The sequence below is a fragment of the Macaca fascicularis genome, chromosome 3 (genome assembly GCF_037993035.2).
Source record: "Macaca fascicularis isolate 582-1 chromosome 3, T2T-MFA8v1.1".
Classification (NCBI taxonomy): Eukaryota; Metazoa; Chordata; class Mammalia; order Primates; family Cercopithecidae; genus Macaca; species Macaca fascicularis.
Window position 1 is genome coordinate 107291023 of NC_088377.1, and position 21310 is coordinate 107312332.

The following is a 21310-nucleotide window of genomic DNA, read 5'->3' on the forward strand; positions in this document are numbered from 1 at the left end:
CAAGGCAGTGCTTGCCAGGTTTCACCACTATACAGTTGCTCTTTTCTTCTTTCCATACTCTATTTTTGTGGAAGTGAATAGCTATGTCCAATGCACTCTCAATGGCGAAGCAAGGACTAAGCTCTACCTCCTGGAAGAGATAGTGTCTACATCTATTATTTGGAATTCTTCTGTAAGGAAGCTTTACCTCCTATTGTCTTATTTATTTAATCATTTATTTATATGAGTATGGCCTCATGTATATTTATTTTACACTTTGGGTTATAATTCGATACTACATTATTTGTTCTATTGCTCAGATTGTTCCAGCTTTAGCCATTGGGTATTCTTTCAGGTTGGCTTAATATTTAATAGTATAAAGAGTACCTTACCAAAATGTTTGAAAACAGGTGGTCTAGGCTATGATCATACATTATGATCATAGGATTGAGTAGCTAAGGCAGGGAGGAAGATAATAGTGTAGGAGGAGAAATCTAGGAGTTAAGACTTCTAGGAATTAACACTTCAGGCAAGAAAAAAATCACCAAGATTTAAGCAGGAGTTGTTTGAAAGCATGACAGTGACCTAGGAGCTAAGATCATCCAGAAATGAAGGGGGAGAGACCAAGCAGGGCAAGGGCTTGGGGTGGATTGATTGATAGATGATGGTGACAGAGTTTCAAAGCAGCTTTGGGTGGATGGTTGAAGGAGGAAAAGAATGATCTTGAGTGGTAATAAGAAGGAAGGAGAACACCTACTTTACCTCTAGGCCCAGTGGTTTCTTTCAGGGATGTGTGAGGAAATGCAATCACTATTTGGTAAGGTTGCATGCAGGGAAACTAGTGTCTCATGAAAAGAAGAAAACATTTGAAGAACTGTTGAAGATATAGAGGATTTTGCTGGTAATAGACTCTAAATTCCAGAGGACACAGTAGAAGTATATCCTCCTTCCAGAATTAGGATGGGATGGGGGATGGGAGATCGGAGCAAAACAGAAGATGTACAAAGAGTTATGATGACAGTGTGTGGGAGATGAATGTCAACTAGGTGTCTGTAGCTTCTTGTGGTGCCGGACATAAACAGGGATGAAGGGAATAATGACTTTAGTCCTGGTGGACCTAAGGCAGACAGTGGTGATGAGACTGTGAAACTTTCAGGGTAGGGAGGCATGTCCTAGACTCCCTTTTGAGTTCTACAGGAGACAGAGAAGTTTGGGGAGGAACAGTTTTATTCTGAGCTTGCATGCATGCTAAACAGGTGAGTGTCCATGTGAGCTCAGCTATACAATGAGGGTACCCATTTGATCTCTATCAACTGGAAGATAAGAGACCCAGGGCTGACTGGTGTTACTAATGTATAATATACACACAGAAAAATGTACAAATTATGAGTGTTCAGCTTGGCAAATTTTCACCAAATGTACACACCTGAGTAACCAGCACCTAGATCAAGAAACAGAATGTTACCAGAACCGACAAGATAGGCCCCTCAAGAGCAGCCACCGTCCCAACTTCTAACACAAATGGATTCGTTTTATCTGTTCTTGAAATTTACATAAATGGAATTATATTGTATGTACTCTCTTTTCCTGCATTCTTTTATCCAACACCGTAACACAGATACAGTTTATTCATTCAAAGTTATATTTTGTTGTATAGTCAAGACAGCCCTTGACTGTTCTTGGTTCCTTGTGTATTCCTCTTGATTTCTTTTAATTTAAAAAAAGTTAACCTTAATTTTAATTGGAGAGTTATTATGAAATTTTGTAAATTTTATACTGTAGCAATTTGCATTCACATTAGCTGTGTCTGAATATTGATTGCTCCATATCTTTTCAAACACTTGGTGTGATCTGGCTTTCATTTTAGCTACATGTGTGTGTGTGTGTGTATGTGTGTGTGTCTGTATGCTGTATTTCACTGTGGGTTTTAACTGACGTTTCCCTGATGACTAACAAAGTTGAGCACATTTCATGTGCTAAGTTTCCATTTGAATAAATGATGGTCTTGTTTTTCCTATAGGATTGTCTACCTTTTTCTTAATAATTTATGAGTTCTTTATATATTCTGGATATGAAACTTTTGTCATATGTATGAATTGCAGATATCATCTGCCACTCTATGGCTTTGCCTTTTCATTCTCTTAGTGGTGTCTTTTGGGGAGTAGAAATTCTTACTTTCAAGGAAGTCTGGTTTATCCTTTTTTTCCTCCTTGTGGTTAGTGCTTTTGTGCCTCTTGTTTAAGAAACCTTTGCCTAGACTATATGAAAGTACTCTCTTGCGTTTTCTTCTAGAAGCCTTATGGTTTACTGTTCACAATTAGATCTATGATCCAACTGAATCTGTTTTTTTGTTTTTGCATGCAGCATGATCTCTGGGGTCATGGTTCTTTTTGTCCTCCCCTTGTAGCTATCCAAATAACCTAGCCCCATTTATTATAAGGATCATCCTTTCCTCACTGAATTTCAGTGTTATTTTTGTCATAAATCAGGTGACCATGTATGTGTGGTCTATTTCTGGCCACTCTATTCTGTTCCATTGGTTGATTTCTATCCTTCCGACAGTGCCACCCCAAACACAACCATAGTTTTTGGTAAGTTTTATACTGAGCTTTGCTATCGGAAGTCCAGGTTCCACAGCGCTGTTGTTCTTCAAGACAGCCCTTGACTGTTCTTGGTTCCTTGTGTATTCCTCTTGATTTCTTTTAATTTAAAAAAAGTTAACCTTAATTTTAATTGGAGAGTTATTGTGAATTTTTGTAAAAATTTTACCTCCCCAGCTCTATGTAACTTGATGTAGTGTGGTTCCATTTGTGATAACTTTCTGTCCTAATTTATTAAACAATGTAATTCATACAAAAGAAAATTTTTGTGCATTTATATTGGCTTTGTTTTACAAATATACATAACAACATGAAACAACGTAGATACAGGCAGACAGAAAATAAGAGTAAGACAAAGAGACTCAGTTATGAAACTCACAGTATTCATAATATAAAAACAAACAAGTTACTCCAAAGGAGAGGTTTTCCTGGTACTGCAAACTTAAGATGTGAATTTTCTAGACTCTGTTGGCTTTTAAGGAGGATAAATGTGATCTAGCAGTGCTTTGGTAACATTTTGGACATAATTTCAAAGCCCAGTTTCTCCAAACAGACAGTTCTATAAAATCAATAATACACCACATGTATGTGGTTTTCTGTTAGTCTGACTTGATCCAAGGAGGAATATTTTTTATTTTAACAATAAAATTCATATTACTCAAGTAATCTTTTACGAATGAATGAATGACCAAAAAAATGTTTTAATCATGTATTTTATGAGAATTAGACATCAGGAACCTTAGAATGTATTCTTTGACTAGAACCTGTGTTGTTCATTAAGGCATATCTGGATACTTTGTTAGACAGTTGAGCAGAGTTTATAAGAATTAATAATAATAATATTGCATAGTAATAATACTTTGTTGCCAGAAATGGAAATAACTGCTTTTATTTGCATTTTAACATGTACTCCTCACAATAACTCCTTGCAAATAGGTACTATCGTTATCCCTATTTTGCAGATTAAAAAAAAGTAAGGCAAATATCTTGCCCAAGGTAGTACTGCAAGTAAGTAATAGAATCAGAATTCATTTCTGGCTACTCTGCCTGAGTTTCTACTACGTTATAATGCTGATAAAAATTAAGTAGCCTAATGAAGGATTTGTGACTGAATTTGGAAGTTAGGAAATTCAGATAGAGCTCAACTTTTCCATCAGGAAATAGTTTCCAAGTGTACTCCCATACAAATGGATGGGTAAAGACAAATACATTGTATTTTGACATTTTGCTTGAGATAAAACTGTTCTGCATTTCCTTTAACTTGTTTCTTTAAATTTATACTTAAGTAAATCCCAATCTTCTGAATAACTTTTGTCAAATACGGTCATTTTGAATATTGTCACTTTTACTTTTTAAAAAACGAGTATTACACTTTCATGAAACCAAATGGCTTGCCTAGTTACTGTTGTAAAGAACTGAAATATAAGCAAATTAAATTACTTTAATGCTTTCTATAAAGTCAATTTTGGATGCATGTCTTCTTATATTTTCACGGTTTTGAAATATTTTCTGCCTTTTTTTTAAGTTCAATGATCTTTTTGAAATTATTTTATTGAAACTAGAGAAAAATGTCCAGTATGTTTTGCAGCTGGCATTCCTGAAAACCAAAGGAAAATTGCAGAGCCAATTTCATCATGTTATGATATTTATGCTTTTGTCAGAATTCTTGCATTTTAAGGCTTGTTTGTGCACATTGGTTTTGAAATGAATTTAGTAATTTATGTTTGAAACTCATTTCACAAATATGAAGTAACAACTTTATAGGATTATCTCTATTCATAGTAATCTGACTAAATGTATTCAAAACGTTAACATTTTTCTATGTTAATTTTCAGGTTGAAGGTTTAGAACAGATGTGGAAAAATGTTTACTTCAGAGAAAGGGGTTGTGGAGGAATGGTTGTCAGAGTTTAAGGTAATATTTACTGTTCTACTATAGTAATTATAGTCCAAAGAAGTTTTGTCTGGGGTTTAAATTCCAGTGATTTTTTGTATTTTATATGACTGAAGGGTTAAATATCTGTGGAAGAAGTATTTTCTATCAAATCTCAATAGAGAGTTATTTACACATAGTAATCTTTTCTAGGAAATTGATTCCTTTTTTCTCCCAAGTGGTTCAAAGAGTTTATTCGTTTGTTTATTTTCTTTCTTTCATGGCAATACCACAAATAATTAAAGTCTCTGAATGTTGATGTCATTCTCCAACGACCATCAATGATTCATTGTCAAAATGTTTCTTGCAGTTTGGAGGGCAGTGGAACTGGGCATGACCAACAATGAGGGAAGATATTTGCTCAACTTTATATCAGTGGATCTTTCTCTAGCTGGCTAACCCAGTGGCTATATAAGGGGTGTATAACCTTTGATTAGTTAATGAAGAAAATAAAACTTATATTTTCTTGTCTCATGAATTTTCTCTAGGATAGCTAAAATGGTGTTTCTTTAATCAGCTAATTACTTTTCTCTGTCCTTATATGACACATAATTATGTGTACTTGCATGATCATGAACCACAGGAATGAAGAGTTTGGGCTGCAACTGTCACTTTGATTTTGTCCAGCCCAGTCAGCCCAAGACCTATAAGGACAAAGTTACAGACTGACAAAGTCAGGCTTATTGACTTGTTGCATTGAGAGAGATTGCCCAACAGATACCATGGGACAATCTCAACAAACCAAAGAAAAGATAAAGTTATAATAATTTGGAGGAAGGGTAGAGTTTAGGTAAAATTTAAATGGAACAGTATTCTGGTAGACTCAAAACAAAGCAGGGCTGTTTATAATGGGGTGAACATCTGGTCTGGCCTTCAAAGTAGACCCAGGATCTTGTTGTCTTGAAAACTACAAAGTTAACGTAGATTTGAAATGTTATGTTCAGAAACTCTGTATTTATATCTTTGTACCTGGGTTGAAAATCAAGGCTGCTTCTCTATGTCAAAGTGACTTAGATGCTCTAGGCAAGAGTGGGATGTTTTGTTCTTACTGATACATGTTCAACAACAAACTTTTTTATAATCTGTGATTTTAGGCAACAAGTCATCTTAGTAAGTAAGAATTTAGTAGTCACTCAAAGAAGGAGATTGTTATGACATTTTTCAGTTGCAGTGTGTATTTAGGAAAAGCACCATTTCCTGTTAATTTTACAGCTGGCCTTATCTGTCTCTGTTAGCTAATCCTGATGAATTGCTGGGCAGACTTTTACTGTCTGAGCTTTTGTAGCCATGAATTGAGCATCCTTCTATGGATTCCCTAAGTTATCATGAAGTGACATAGAATGCTACAGAAGTGCTTTCTACATATTTTAATAACTTGTGGCCAGATGTGGTGGCTCATGCCTGTAATACTAGCACTTGAGAGGCAGAGATGGAAGGATTGCTTAAGGCCAGGAGTTTAAGACCAGCCTAGGCACCGGGCGCGGTGGCTCACGCCTATAATCCCAGCACTTTGGGAGGCCGAAGTGGGCGGATCACAAGGTCAGGAGATTGAGACCATCCTGGCAACATGGTGAAACCCCGTCTCTACTAAAAATACAAAAAATTAGCCTGGCGTGGTGGCGGGCACCTGTAGTCCCAGCTACTCAGGAGGCTGAGGCAAGAGAATAGCATGAACCCAGGATGCAGAGCTTGCAGTGAGCCGAGATTACGCCATTGCACTCCAGCCTGGGTGACAGAGTGAGACTCTGCCTCAAAAAAAGAAAAAAAAAAGACCAGCCTAGACAACATAGCAAGACCTCCTCTCTACAAAAAAAAAAAAAAAAAAAAAAAAAAAAAATTAGCTGGGCTTGTTGGTGCGTGCCTGCAGCCCCGGCTACTTGGGAGGCTGAGATGGGAGGATCACTTGAGCCCAGGAATTCAAAGATGCAGTGAGCTATGATAGCACCACTGCTGTCCAGTCTAGTGACAGAGTGAGACTTTTGTCTCTAAAAGAAAAACAAAAAACGAAACAAAAAAACTTTGATTAATCTTGTGTGTGTGTGTGTGTGTTTCCTGCTTGTGTTATCTTTGTGTTTAACATAGTCTCTTATCATGGCTTTTTTTTTGTGGCAGATTGATGGAAATTGTCAAGTTTAACAGTTGAATGCTATTTCTTCTAGGGCGTTCTTATGTTTCATGATGAAGTAAAATATGCAAAAGCAAATATCGCTAGCTATCCATTCTTTAAGATGGAGTTGTGGAAAGAGAGCATGTTAAAGGGTGGGTTGTAGGGGTAAGATCAGCTAGTAAGGCAAATAATGGAAAACCATGACTGATCTCCTTCCCTTCCCATCTGTTCATTTATTCCCTTCCCCTCCTGGTTTGGATATATAGACACCTAGGAAGTGCAGTACCAAGGAGTGAGGGGCAGAGCAGCGGTTATTGGCAGTAGTGTCTGAGGAAGTAGGTGGTTGGGGTGAAGGACTACAGAGGTGGCATGTAGAAGAGTAACCAGAATAGTTACACTGGTAGATTGGTTACATTGAGCAAATAAGTTGATTGAACAAATAAGTAAATACTTTGAAGATAATGGGAGTTAGATTTCTGTCTGTCTAAAAAGGGAATTACAATCATGGAACAGCAAAAGTCAAGAAAGAACTCTAAGGTGTTGTATTGGAATCATTATGAACTCACGGGTTCTAAGTATGCATATGATATATATGTGTGTGTGTGTCTGTACATATATGCATACATTTATCCCCAGCTTTGTTCACTGGGAGGACCTAGAAACAATGGCACCCCGGTTGCAGTGAGTACACTAAGCACCCAGATCTTGTTTTCCAAATACCATCTTCTGCTACAAGAAACCAGAGTATGCATAAATAGAAAATATTATTTAAGTAGTATTTTATCAATATAACATATTATGTGGCTAGCAATATTTTATTAACATTTTTAATAAATTTAATGCAAGCATAGGGAAACTTTTCCTTTAGGAGGAGGGAGTGAAATCATGGCCTACAAGAAATAAAATGTAGTTTAAGAAGTTTCTCCTGCCCAACCCCAAGATTAACTTTACCCAATTTTGAATCAATTTGATACTCAAATGTTTTAAATTATTTTCAAATCTGTATTATAGCCAGTTCAAGGAAGGATATTTCCCATTCCTTGGTTAGTTTGGTAGGCATTCCTGATAATTATTTGGAGTGTTATTCTAAATTGGGTTAATGTGTGTTGAATTCAGCTCTATGTTTGACAAAGAGAAGAAGGTTATCAGGCAAAATCAGCAGCATACCAGAGGTAATAGAATATAGAAAAGTGCTTGGGAACATGTCTGCTAAGTACTTCTAAAATTAGAGTAACATATCTTTTGAAATCTCTGATGTTAAATACACATTTTTGTTAAAATATTTAAGAAAGGTTTTGGTTACATACATATTTCTAGAAAAGCTTCTGCTTGGTTGTTTGATTTAATAACCATGATGCTAATAAGGCCATGATGCTGATAAGGCCACTTACTCATGATTGAGTAAGTAAACTGAAAGTCAGAAACCCTTTGACTTAATTCTAATTCTCCCCTAGGCTGGTTTTATGATGTTGGGCATAACTTCTCCGGGTCTCATATTTTCATCAGAAAAGTTAAAGTACTGTAAGTGGTTTATGAAGATGATTTTTAGCTCTACACTGGTCCACGGTCAGTCTGAACTCCTAACCTCACCCAACATCTCTCAAATGTGTAGAGATGACACAGTTTGCTTTGTACAAATACTTTATTTAAAATTTTTGAAATTGAAAATTTGGTAAAATTATTCAGTGTCTGTTCTAGCTATGGACTCTCATTAGTATTTTCTTTTTTTAAAATTTGAGAGAGGGTCTCACACTGTCACCCAAGCTGGAGTTCAGTGGCACAATCTTGGCTCACTGCAACGTGTACCTCCTGAGTTCAAGTGATTCTCATGCCTCAGCTTTCTGAGTGGCTGGGATTACAGGTGTGCACCACCATGCCCAGCTAATTTTTGTATTTTTAGTAGAGATGGGGTCTTGCCATGTTAGCGAGGCTGGTGTCGAACTCCTGGCCTCAAGTGATCTGCTTGCCTTGGCCTCCCAAAAGTGTTAGGATTACAGGTGTGAGCCACTGTGCTTGTCCTATTTTCTTTATATACCAACTAAATGATTAGTTTAGGACTTCATTATTTTAAGATTTCATGAATAGTTCAAGCTCTATCTTTTCAAAGATTTATTTATAAAATATTATGTTTCAGATTATGTTATTTTTGTTACTGCTGTGTGGTAGATTTATCTAGCAGATTTCCGGACTCCTAATTTTTTAAAATTTTCTGATAGTTGCTGAATCTCAATATGTGACTCAAAATCAAATCTTATGTGTGATGTTGTTGAACAGGGTTGTTTTAATTACTGGTTCTTCACCCATCTGTCCATCTTGATTAATTCTCTGCTACTCAACCCATATCACCTCCTCACATTTTTGAAAAACCATCTGTCAAATGATACTTTAGTATGAGGCATCTGTCTTCAAATTTTTTTTTTTTCTTTTTCGAGACAGAGTCTCGCTCCTTCGCCCAGGCTGGAGTGTAGTGGCACGATCTTGGTTCACTGCAACCTCTGCCTCCCGGGTTCAAGCGATTCTCTTGCCTCAGCCTCCCGAGTAGCTGGGACTGCAGGCGCATGGCACCACATACCTGGCTAATTTTCGTAGTTTTACTAAAGACGGGGTCCCACCTGCCTCGGCCTCCCAAAGTGCTGGGATTGCAGGTGTGAGCTATCACACCCGATGTCAAATTTTGCCAAGAATAATATACCAACATAATTTTCCATTAGGTACTTTTCAACTCGTTATGCCTTCTGAAATATGAGAAAGCTAAGCTGGTATTTAAGAAGGTCAGTACCTTTGAACTAGTACAGTGCATGAAAATTTAAATGTTTTTGCTATAATAGTATTTAAATTCATTTGGCTCTTTTAGATCTTGTTTTTTAAAGCACCATTTATGAACACAACAGTTATATTTTCTCCCTCTCTACAGACAAAATTAACTTTTCCCACATTCATTAAATGAAATGTCAGAATTGTGAATAAAAGGTATTATTACTGCACTAATTTTTAAGATACCCTTCCTTTCATTTATCAGTGGTAACCTGGGTCCATGGTATTTTCTAGAGCTTGTCTTTTCAGAAAACAGCTGTCTTTTTGCCTTTGGGTGTTTCACAGAAAATATTTTACCTCGTGACAGTCAGCTAGTATATAAGCTGAACATTGTAATTCATGTTTTTAATGAATGATCTAGTTTTAGCCTAGATCATATATATATGTATATATAATAATAATCTTTCTATTCACTAATAATTTTTCTAAAGATATGTATTTTGATTCATTTATTCTTTAATTTTATAGTTAGACATATATATTAGACATGTATACTTAGTTACATAAGTTAGACATCAATGTGTTTTAAATATATATAGTGCATTTTATACATAATTTAGATTTATTTTTATTCAGAGGATTAGGAATCTGCTGTTTATTTGACTGTTATTCCCTTTTATATAAATTCCCCAAGTATTAGGTTACTCTTGATCAAATGACGGAAATGGAATGTTGCCTGGAGATCTTTTGTGTCATGCTTTTGAAATATTGAAGAATGCCTTAATCTCTTCTTTATGTAAGCAGTTGCAGTAAAACCTTTTTTTCCCCACTCTGGAGAATTGTGAAAGGTTTCCAAATAGTCCACATTTGCTTACCCTTCTGGTAAATAAAACTCTTATTAAACTTTAAAAAAAAATCTATTCACTTATGTATCCTAAGGTGAAATGTGACCCACTTTTAAAGAATCTACCAAAGTATAAACAATGGCAATTTTTATTTCTTATTTTGTTTATCTGTAATATGTTCCCTCAGCAAAGATTTGTGTATGAGGCCTTGTGGTGAGTGCTGTGCATGGAGAGATGATAAGAGTTCTTGCCCTCAAGGAACTCACAGTAAAGTGAAAATGAATCAAATGTCTTTATTGTAAAAATTTATGCTGTTTAATTTATGCACACATTCACCTATACGCTAATCATAACCCATATTAAATTTTGAAATACTAGGATATGAGACATATAAGGAATAATGTATACTTTAGAGTGAGTTAGGAATATCCTGAGACATGGTATCTACTTCAGGATTGACATTGATTGACGGAAGGAAGTAATTTGGGTGAGATAGAATAATGACTTAGGAGACAGATATCGCTGTCTGTCACAGATATCTGAGGAGGGGGTGTACTCCAGAAGGAAAGGTTTTTATCATTATGATAATGAAATGTTTTTGTTTTCAGATTTCCCTACACTTTTATTCAAAATCATCTGACTTACTACTGGAGTTTTATTTCTTCCCATTCTTCTCTGGTCATGGTGTTCGTTCTGAATAGGTGGTGCTGGCAAGCTGTGACTCGTTGTCCACATTTTAAATGGCATTAGGAAAAGTAGTTTGTTGGTAGTGTGGATATCTTTTTCTCTAGCTCTGAAAGTTCTAAATTTTCCCCTCAGTTGGTAAAGTAGAACAGCCTTCCCATGCTTAACAGTCACAGTATGTAACTCCGGAGTTAATTTGACCCTGTCTCATTCTGTTGCCCAGGCTGGAGTGCAGTGCCGGAATCATGGCTCGCTGTAGCCTTGACCTCCCAGGCTCAAGCCATCCTCCCACCTTAGCTTCTCGAGTAGCCAGGACTACAGGCATGTGCCACCATGCTCAGCTAATTTTGTTTATTTTTTGTAGAGATGAGGTCTCACTATATTGCCCAGGCTGGTCTTGAACTCCTGGGGTCAAGCAATCCTCCTGCCTCAGCCTCCCAAAGTGCTAAGATTACAGGCATGAGACACTGCGCCTGGCCTATATTCTTATCTCTAATCCCAAACTAATCGAAGATGAAGTGTTGATGTTAGTTTATGTCCTTGTTGATAAGAGGATAAAATATATTTTTTGTTTTATTTTGAAGTTTTGTTGAGATATAATTAATATAACATAAAATTTACTAATTTAAGGTAAACATGTTTACCTTGCCTTGGTTTTTGATATATTCACATGTTGTACAACCAATGCCAGCATCTACTTTCAGCACATTTCCATCACCCCAAAAATAAACTTCATACCTGTTGGTCACTCCTAATCTTCCTTTCCCCTCTGCAGTCCTGGCAACACCTAATTTACTTTCTGCGTCTATGGATTTGCCTATTCTGGACATTTCATAAAAATAAAATGTATTTTTTTAAATTTGTTTAGACATTACCAGAAACATCTTTACCAAATTATGCCACAAATTTGAAAGACAAGAGTTCTTTAGTTTCATCTCTCTACAAAGTTATCCAGGAGCCACAAAGTGAGGTAAGTACTTTTATGGTTTATTGTGCTAGTAGTATTGACTTGATTGATTTTTAATTTTTCATTGTCAAATCTATATAAAAGGGTAAGAAAATATATATGTTTAAAGAACAATACTGAAATGAACTTTAGTGTACCATTCCCCAAGCCAAGAAATAGAATTTATTACCATATTCCAAAAGCCATCTCTGAACATTTTCTCTCTTTCTCTCTCGCTAGAGGTAGCTTTGAAAAGTTTATGTCACTACATTTCATTTTATTCATTCAGCAAGTATTTGAGTGTCCATTATGAGCCCTTCAACTATGCTAGGCAATGGAGAATCAAATTGAGTAACACATGGTTTTTATCCTGAAAGAGGAAAGTGGGAGAAAATAAGTAAACACATGGTTTCAAGGCAATCCTTAATCCAGTCTACGGATAAGCACAAGTTTTCCAGGTGGCAAGGTAAAAGAATATTCCATGCAGTGGGGATAGTATACGGAGGCTCAGAAAATGAAAGGCATTTAAAGAATGGCAAATAGTTTAGTCTGGCTATTGCCTTTCCCAGTCTTTCCTCTTGCCCCCACTACCACCCTTTCCTTTTTCTGATGGCTAATTTAGATTTTTTTTTTTTTTTTTTTTTTTGAGACAAGGTCTCACTTTATTTCCCAGGCTGGAGTGCAGTGGTGTGATCATGGCTCACTGCAGCCTTGACCTCCCGGGTTCAAGCGATCCTCCCACCTCAGCACCCCCGTACCTGGGACTTCAGTCATGCACCATCACACCTGGCCAATTTTTGTATTTTTGGTAGAGATGGGATTGCACCATGTTGCCCAGGCTGGTCTCGAACTCCTGGGCTCAAGCGATCCATCCACCTCAGCCTCCCAAAGTGCTGGGATTCCAGGCATGAGGCACTGCACCCCACTAGCTGCCCATTTAGTTTGAAGGTAATAAAATAATCTATACTCCAGATTCTGGTGCTTGTAAATCCTACTATTCATAGTAGAAATAGAAAAAAATTGGAGATAGGATGAAAAATAAAAAGGTACGACTTTTGGAAAAAGTGAATAGGCTAGCACAGTAGTTAACAAGAGAGGGTAAGGCTGTGATAGGAGCTGAAGCTAGAAAGCTAGGTTTAGGACGTAACCGTGGTGGGCGTCAAATTCCATCTTAAGCAGTTTAGACTCTGCACTGAGGGGTTAGGAAGGTGGCTATGTGGAGGATAGATTGGCAAATGAAAAAATAGGTAACACAAGAAGACTAGGAAGCTATGACAGTAGACTAGGAGGGAGCTGTTGAGAACCTAAACTTGAGCAGTGTCAGGGGGAGTGGAAAGAGGTATGGTAGAAGAGAGGGATCTGAAGTACATAATTCCTTTTGTACTTGAGTTTGATGGATGGCATGATAGACTCTAACAGCAGATTCAGTGGTAAAGTAACATATCCTGGAGTCCAGTCCAATATGGATCTACGTATCTCTGGAATTAAACTACCAAAATTGAGGGAGGATCTTCTTTTGAGTAGTTAACCTCTTTTGGAGGGGGTGTCGAATAGCCCACTCCTACTGGTTATACTGTAATGCATATCATGAATTTTAGGTGCTGAAGGGATTAGGGAGTATATATTGACAAGCCAAAAAACTTTAACTGGAATAACTGAATTGAACAATCATATTTGTCTTGTCTCTTCCTTCTCCCCAAAACTTCTTAACTTATATAGAATGCACAGGTAGGCTGTTTTCTTGAAGGGTTTTACTTTTTAAATATTGAGTGAAAGCTGTTTTAAAATTTTGCATGTTTGGTTTAGAATTATTTCACAAAATAGGGTAAGTATAGCCATGTGATTTATGTTTTTTAACAAATTAAATCTTGATGCTCATGTATTATTTACTATTTTGAGAAGCTTAAAAATTATTCCTCTGATGAAGTATGTTTTAACTAGGCTACTTTGGAAAGAGTTTGTAGGATAAATTTATGATTGGCTAGATTAGTTTATAGCATTCCTTTTATTCAGATAATGCTAGTGAATATAGCTCTGATGGTTCAGAGCAATGTTTCTGAAACTACTAGTGATGACGGACCAGTTTTTTTAAAAAATTGTAATCTGTCACAGACAAATATGTGTATCTAAAGTACGTGACAAACATGCAACTCACACCACAGTGTGAGGCACCACACAAATTTGATATTCCATAACTGATGTATACTCTGATAAATCTGATGGCTCACTTGGATGTTGCCACAATATTAAGTTGCTATAAAAGTTTCTAAATGTTTCCTCTCAATTTCTATGTTTATATTGTTGGAGACTGGTAACAGTTTGTGGATGATCCTCGGGACCATACTTTCCTAAGCACTGGTTCTGGTCTTGCATGTTAGTTTGTTTTGTGCTTTTATTCTGGTTCATGTGGTAAAGACAGTGTGTATTCTGTATTCTTAAAAAAAACACTCGCTCTTTCAAATATATTTGGAAGTGCTTCTAAAATACAAAAGTGTAATCTACTTTAACATTGTAACCTCCCTTTTGCTGTTTAGAATATTTTGTGTCTTAATTTGAAAATATTCCTAACAAGTTGATATTATTGTTTTCCAGAATTTTTGAAATTTGAGATATTGTTTCTGGTATTATTTGAAGTTCAATGAATTTGGCATTTAAACTTTACTAATAGTACTTTTTCATTATTCAGTTTTATTCATTTAATAAATATTTATTAAACACATATAATGTATCAGGAACCACTTAGGAATTATGAGAATAAAATAGACTAAATTCTTGATCTTGTAGATTAAAACTTGTTTTCTAGTTAGTGAGATAGACATTAAACAAATAGCTAAACATATAATACTATGTCAGTTAGTGATAAATCTATAAGGATAAATAAAATGAAGGGAAATATATGTTGGGGCTGAGGAAGTTGGTGATTGAATCAAGATCCAAACGAATTAGGAGTTGGAGTGGAATCAGGGGCAAGAGCCTTCCAGGAGAATGAACTGTAGGTGGAAAGGCCCTGGGATGTGTGATGTGTTCAAGAAACTTATAAAGAGGCAGTTTATATGGGTACAGTGCAATTTGCTTAAATGGCGCTTTTAGTTGACTATAACTTTGAGACAGGCATATGAGTAGAGGTTAATACTGCTTAAGTCTGTTATGAAATCAGCTGTTTTTTGAAAGACCTACATAAAGTCCCCTTCGAGTTCTAGGAGTCTGGAGTCCAGAGAAGAGAGAGGTCCGGTACCAGTAGCTGCTGGTTCCTGAATATTAATGTTCTCCAACTTTTCCGTATCCTTTTCCTACCCAATGTTCCTCAGTAATTGTTCAGTACAAAAAATATTACAAGATTTTCCTTCTAAATTTACCCAAACTTGACTCTTTTCCTGCTTAGTCATTAAAGAACATTTTCCTTACTTAGTCACTAAAGAGCATTTTTGAGTCATATGCCTATTACCACTAGAAATCTCTGTTATAATACAGACTTCTTACTTATGAATGGATTGTTGTAAAAATCCATTTGCGGCTTAGCTATTTTAGAACTCAAAATATATTTTACAATGGAGAGATGACACGTGGTGACTATGTTCTCCTTAAACCCAAAAAAGCCATTTAACACGTATAAGTATACTTGAGGTACAGTCTCTCTTAATAGTACTGTAAAACGTAACCACGATAAATAACACAGTTTCCATGAAAAAAAAAATACATTAAAAAATGCAACCCAGACACCAGGAACACAGCAGGTTCTGATGTTCCTTTGCTTGCTTCAAATATAGTCAAATTAGATATGTCAGACACTGTCCATATTTCCCACACTGTATATAATTTTATTCTTCCTGACATTTTTCAGGTATGTTAGTAAAGAAGTCAAAATACCTGGCTCCAGGTCTGACCCTTGTAAGCCATGTGATTTTGGTCATAGCGGATAGCCTCTTTGTCTTAGTTTCCTTCTGTGGAAAGTGTGGATAATGATATTTTACCCTACAGTGTTGTGGGAATTTAATGGGTTTATGTATGTGTAAGTACTTCGCAATCTGGGACACACTTCACAGATATTGATATTTATCTGTATTAATTTCAAATGCATAATTTCATCTCATCTTGTTGTGATATATTTCTACCTCCTCTTTGAATCGGTCTTCATTAAGTTATACTTTTGTACGGCAAAAACTCTAAATTTTGGATTTTAAATGGATTGTAAAGCCTTTTGAGTATGTTTTGATTAAAATTATATGTTCATACAAACTGTCTTGAATAAATTTTCAAGTAAGATTTCATAATGGCCGGGTGCGGTGGCTCAAGCCTGTAATCCCAGCACTTTGGGAGGCCGAGACGGGCGGATCACGAGGTCAGGAGATCGAGACTCATCCTGGCTAACACGGAAAACCCCGTCTCTACTAAAAATACAAAATAATTAGCCGGGCCTGGTGGCGGGCGCCTGTGGTCCCAGCTACTCAGGAGGCTGAGGCAGGAGAATGGCGTGAACCCGGGAGGCGGAGCTTGCAGTGAGCTGAGATCCGGCCACTGCACTCCAGCCTGGGCAACAGAGCGAGACTCCGTCTCAAAAAAAAAAAAAAAAAGATTTCATAATTTTGCAGTGTTTGTTAGACTATCTCAATTGATTTAGCTTTCTGAGGGATTTAGAGATGAGGGATGTTATGCCACAATTCGAGATTATTGATATGGGTCCACAAAGAAAATTTTAAAAACTCCGCCCTGAAAGCTAAAACATCCCTAACCAGTCATTCTTTCTTCCAGCCACCTCTAACCCCCTTCTTTCAAATTCCTGCGCTAAAAACTTCTCTTGCTATCTCTGAATGGGATGACTTTGCCTCCTGCCCCTCTGTTTTTCTGTTGTCTTTCCATGGCCACACTGGACATCTCTTGGCCTCTAAAGACCATTTCAGGAGTAGAAAAAGTATTCCTTGTGGAAGATTAACTGTCAGAAGTTTATTAATTTTTCAATAGGAAAGACTAATTTGACTTAGTCAATGTTTATTGAAGTATAACTTTTGTTATACCTTTTATAAACAATATTGACTTTAATTATATTCAGTTTACATATTTTACTTACTTGAAATCAAAACATCCACTGTAAATTAGTTTCTGTTCATTACCATTATTGGTTGTAGAAAATCTGTTTAGTATATTTATTTAAATTTGTTGCCTTAGTGAAGTGTAGTTCATTGGATATATATATAATAAATAGCCTGAGAATTTGCTTGAAAAATCAGTACCTTGTGAACAGTACCTTGTGAATCTTTTAACATATTTGAGTATGACTTGTGTGTGATCATTGTATATGCTTTAAGAGAATACTTACCTGTAAGAGGGTCTTACCTTGCCTATGTGATTTCTTAAAGCCCCTTATAAAGATGCAGTCAGCTCTGTTAACTGGATAATGTTGAGAGTGTGGTGGGAGAGGAAAAGGTTGTGGATGACTCCAAATTATGTTTAAAATAAAATTACAGCAATTTTTAGACTCTCCAGGGCCAATTAGTCATGGTCACAATAGGGATCTAGATCTAGGGGGGTCTGTAGTTATTTAGCCCCCCTACACACCAATCATTGCTGTCAGATGTTGCCTAATTATAAACTCAGGAGGAGGGAGATAGGACAGTAAGTACCCAGGATTCCCATTTCAATTTCTTCAACCCCATAGTCAAACCTTTATATATTGGCATGTGTTTTACCAGGAAGAAAGGATATTTTAGGAAGAAACTCCCTACAACTTAGGTATTTTAAGAATTTAAAAAGACATGATTTTTACCAATCTGAGAAAACCTTTTATACTTCATATAGTAGTTCCATTCAAATACAGTCCAGTTCTTGAATTAACATTTTGTGTTTCTTCCAGTTGCTGGAACCTGTCTGTCACCAGCTCTTTGAATTCTATCGCAGTGGAGAGGAGCAGTTGCTTCAATTTACGCTGCAATTTCTCCCAGAACTAATTTGGTGCTACCTTGCAGTCTCAGCCAGCAGAAATGTGCATAGCAGTGGATGCATTGAAGCTCTTCTTCTAGGGGTTTACAATTTGGTTTGTATTTAATGGAGTTAACAAAATCTTTTTTGAGAAAATCAAATATATAACCTGTGCAACTGCTTATCATTTTAATGAAGCTAGTGTTTGTTTTTTCATATGTCAAATGACTCATAGCCCATTCTTCCAAATATAACTTTCTGGGAGTTGGGAGACATACAAGCATATAGGTAATTATGTAACTATACCTTTATGGATTAATTGAAGGTTGAAAATCGGACCATTTCATTTCTTTTATAGCGATATCTGAAAATATCAGTGTTGCATTTTAAATTTTGTAAACTTAAAGTTCATTGCCTATAAATGATCTGTTTCTGACCTTCACAGAAGGTTTGGGAGAAAAGATTTACTCTAATATTCACCAATTATAGTTCTATAAAATCTAGACTGTCTCCAGAGTGTACAACATTGTTTTAACATATAGCTTGCCTTACTAATAGAGTTTGTATATTAATTAGTATGGTATTCTAGATACTTAAGTTTTGTACCTTTCAAAATGGAAAAGAAATGTGAGGTCATTTTCTTCACATATTTCATATTTAAATGATCACTTAACAAATATAACTTGTTACATGAGGAAGATCAAGGATTATTAAGACACTATATCTGTATCTCAGCCATCCTGAAAATTATGTTACATATATTTTTTAAGTGGAAGGATGTACAGTTTAACTGCCGGTGTTGATGAATAATAATGGATTATCATGGTTTAAGATTTTAAGTTAAAATTCCTTTCTATTCAGGTCTTTTTAAAAAAATGTTTTAGACTATTTAAATTTAGTTTGTAAATTTATGTGTAAGAAAGTATGTATTTTAATATATTTTCTTTCACTTCTATAGGAAATAGTTGACAAACAGGGACATAGCAAAGTATTGAGTTTTACAATTCCATCTTTATCCAAACCATCTGTATATCATGAAGTAAGTGACATTTTATCATAACAAGTTTATTGACCCTAAGCTTTGACATTGCCACAAGTTATAATCTAGTTATTTAGGGAAAAAAATTGATCAATTTATTAGTACCTGCAAAAGTATAAATACCCGCAAAGTATTTACTATTTCCAAATTGAGATGAGAAATCAAAATAATTGAACATCAAACTAAAATCTGCTAATAAGAGATCTATTGAAAGTATTCTTTTTGAAATATTTTTCACTCCTCCTGATGGATGGCTACTTGTGTGTGTTGGCGGGGGTAGTGGGGGCAATTGTGTATTTCCATGGTAGAATTTTTGAAATTAAACTAATTTTTATTTCTCATTTGTGGTTTGTTTTAAAATTAGTTATTAAATCTTTGAGCAAAAAAATTGGTAGGCATCCTAAATGTGTTTAAGATATATGATGTTCTTCGTGGTAGCTATTTTAGTGGTACATATATATTCTAAGTATCACCTTTTCAGTAGAATAGCTTTTTTTTTTTCTTTATTCAAATGTCTTTTCTCTAGCCTTCCAGCATTGGGTCCATGGCTCTGACCGAGAGTGCACTATCCCAGCATGGTTTGTCAAAAGTGGTATACAGTGGACCTCATCCTCAAAGGGAGATGCTGACAGCACAGAATAGGTATACTGTGGGGATAAAAATTCTTATCTTACTCCACTAATTTTTTAAGAATATTATTTCAGTAGATTTATAAATAATGTTTAATGAGTTGTGTGTGACAATTTATTTGAATATTGAGTCATTTTATACAAGAGAAAAATAGATCTAGATTTGTCAGTGTGCCTTGCTTCAGGTGTCAGCTGGAACATTGAATTTTAAAGACAGGTTTCATATGGCTGTTACTTGGAAAGTCTTTTTTTCCTTGTAGTTTTTCATTATTGGTGTGCTTATACTGTGCAGGTCTGTTCTGTAACATTATATCTCTCCCCAAGGAGTGCCCTCTCCCCTATTATAGTTGACTTCTTAGAATTCTAAAGATTTGGTAATATTCTTTTTGTTTCTCTTTAGGTTTGAAGTGTTGACATTCCTTTTGTTGTGTTACAATGCTGCCTTAACCTATATGCCCAGTGTTTCTCTTCAGTCACTGTGTCAAATTTGTTCAAGGTAAAGTAAAATTCAAGTGTTTCTAATATTGAAATATATGAATCTATGATTGCTAGTCTGGTACATACCTAAGTTATTTTTGTTTTGTGTAATCATTTGTTTAAAACATTAAATAAGTTAATGTAAAGCTCAGCCTACCCAACACATGGAAAGTTCCCTATAATTGATAGTCACAAAAAAACATGTGCAAAGCTCATGTCTGTAATTTCAGCACTTTGATAAGCTGAGGTGGGAGTATCGCATGAGCCCAGGAGTTCAAGACCAGCCTGGGCAACATAGCAAGACCCCTGTCTCTATAAAAAAATTTAAAAAAAAAGATCAGCTGGGCATGGTGGTGCACGCCTGTAGTCCCAGCTACCTGGGAGGCTGCGGTGGGACAGTCACTTGAGCCCAGGAGGTTGAGAATACAGTGAGCTGTGATTGCACCACTGCACTTCAGTCTGGGTGACAGAGCAAGACCCTGTCTCAAAAACAACACAAACAAAAACAACAAAAACAAGAACATGATGAAGAATGTAAAGATGAATAACATTTAAATTGAATAGTTAATCAGAAAAGGATTATAGTATATAGCTAAATGATAGAGCTGTTATGATCTTTCAAGTTTTGGCATGTGGTTGGCTTCTTTTTGTTTGTATTTATATATTTTTACTGTGCTCTGATTTGGAACTAAGAAATAAGTAAGAGATACTGGTTCTTAAACTTTTCTTGTTAAAAATAAATTGAGTCAAGGAGTTATAAACTAAATTATATCCTTGAGTGTAGTATATTCACATTTAAAAAATCCTGATTTAAAACAGTAGTTAATGATACTATATATGGTATTGGTTGAATATGACCAGAATATTAACAATGATTGTCTCTAGTTGGTGGAATTGTGGTTTATTTTAATTTTCTCCTTTGTGATTTTTTTTGTGATTTTCTAAATTTTTGGCAATGTCAATGTTCCTTTTTGAGTTAATAGTTGCAGCACACCAACATGGCACATGTATACATATGTAACAAACCTGCACATTGTGCCCATGTACCCTAGAACTTAAAGTATAATAAAAAGAAAAAAGAAAAAAAAGCAGAAACAAAAATGACAGATTATTGCCCTTGATAATTCAAGTAAATAAGAGATATTATAGAACTAAGGAACTTGTGGAATAATTTCTATTTGAGGAATTTATTTAGAAAATGCAACTTATGGGCCGGGTGCGGTGGCTCACGCCTGTAATCCCAGCACTTTGGGAGGCCAGGCGGGCGGATCACGAGGTCAGGAGATTGAGACCATCCTGGCTAACACCGTGAAACCCCGTCTCTACTAAAAATACAAAAAATTAGCCGGGCGTGGCGGCGGGCCCCCGTAGTCCCAGCTCCTTGGGAGGCTGAGGCAGGAGAATG

At 35.9% G+C, this 21310-nt stretch overlaps 1 protein-coding gene across 3 annotated transcripts in view; it reads left to right on the forward strand.

The window, feature by feature from the left end:
• Positions 1-21310, forward strand: part of HYCC1 (hyccin PI4KA lipid kinase complex subunit 1) — a 73770-nt gene that overhangs the window by 18511 nt on the left and 33949 nt on the right. For 2 of the 3 annotated variants that reach the window (XM_005549996.5, XM_005549998.5), the window contains exons 2-7: positions 4415-4493; positions 11770-11871; positions 17696-17875; positions 18719-18799; positions 19326-19441; positions 19829-19924. In XM_005549996.5, coding sequence (XP_005550053.1) covers positions 4443-4493; positions 11770-11871; positions 17696-17875; positions 18719-18799; positions 19326-19441; positions 19829-19924 — 626 coding nt within the window. In that variant the 5' untranslated portion in view covers positions 4415-4442. Of the gene's footprint in view, positions 1-4414; positions 4494-11769; positions 11872-15053; positions 15074-17695; positions 17876-18718; positions 18800-19325; positions 19442-19828; positions 19925-21310 lie in introns of those variants that run through there. The other variant, XM_074035360.1, reaches the window with a different exon arrangement.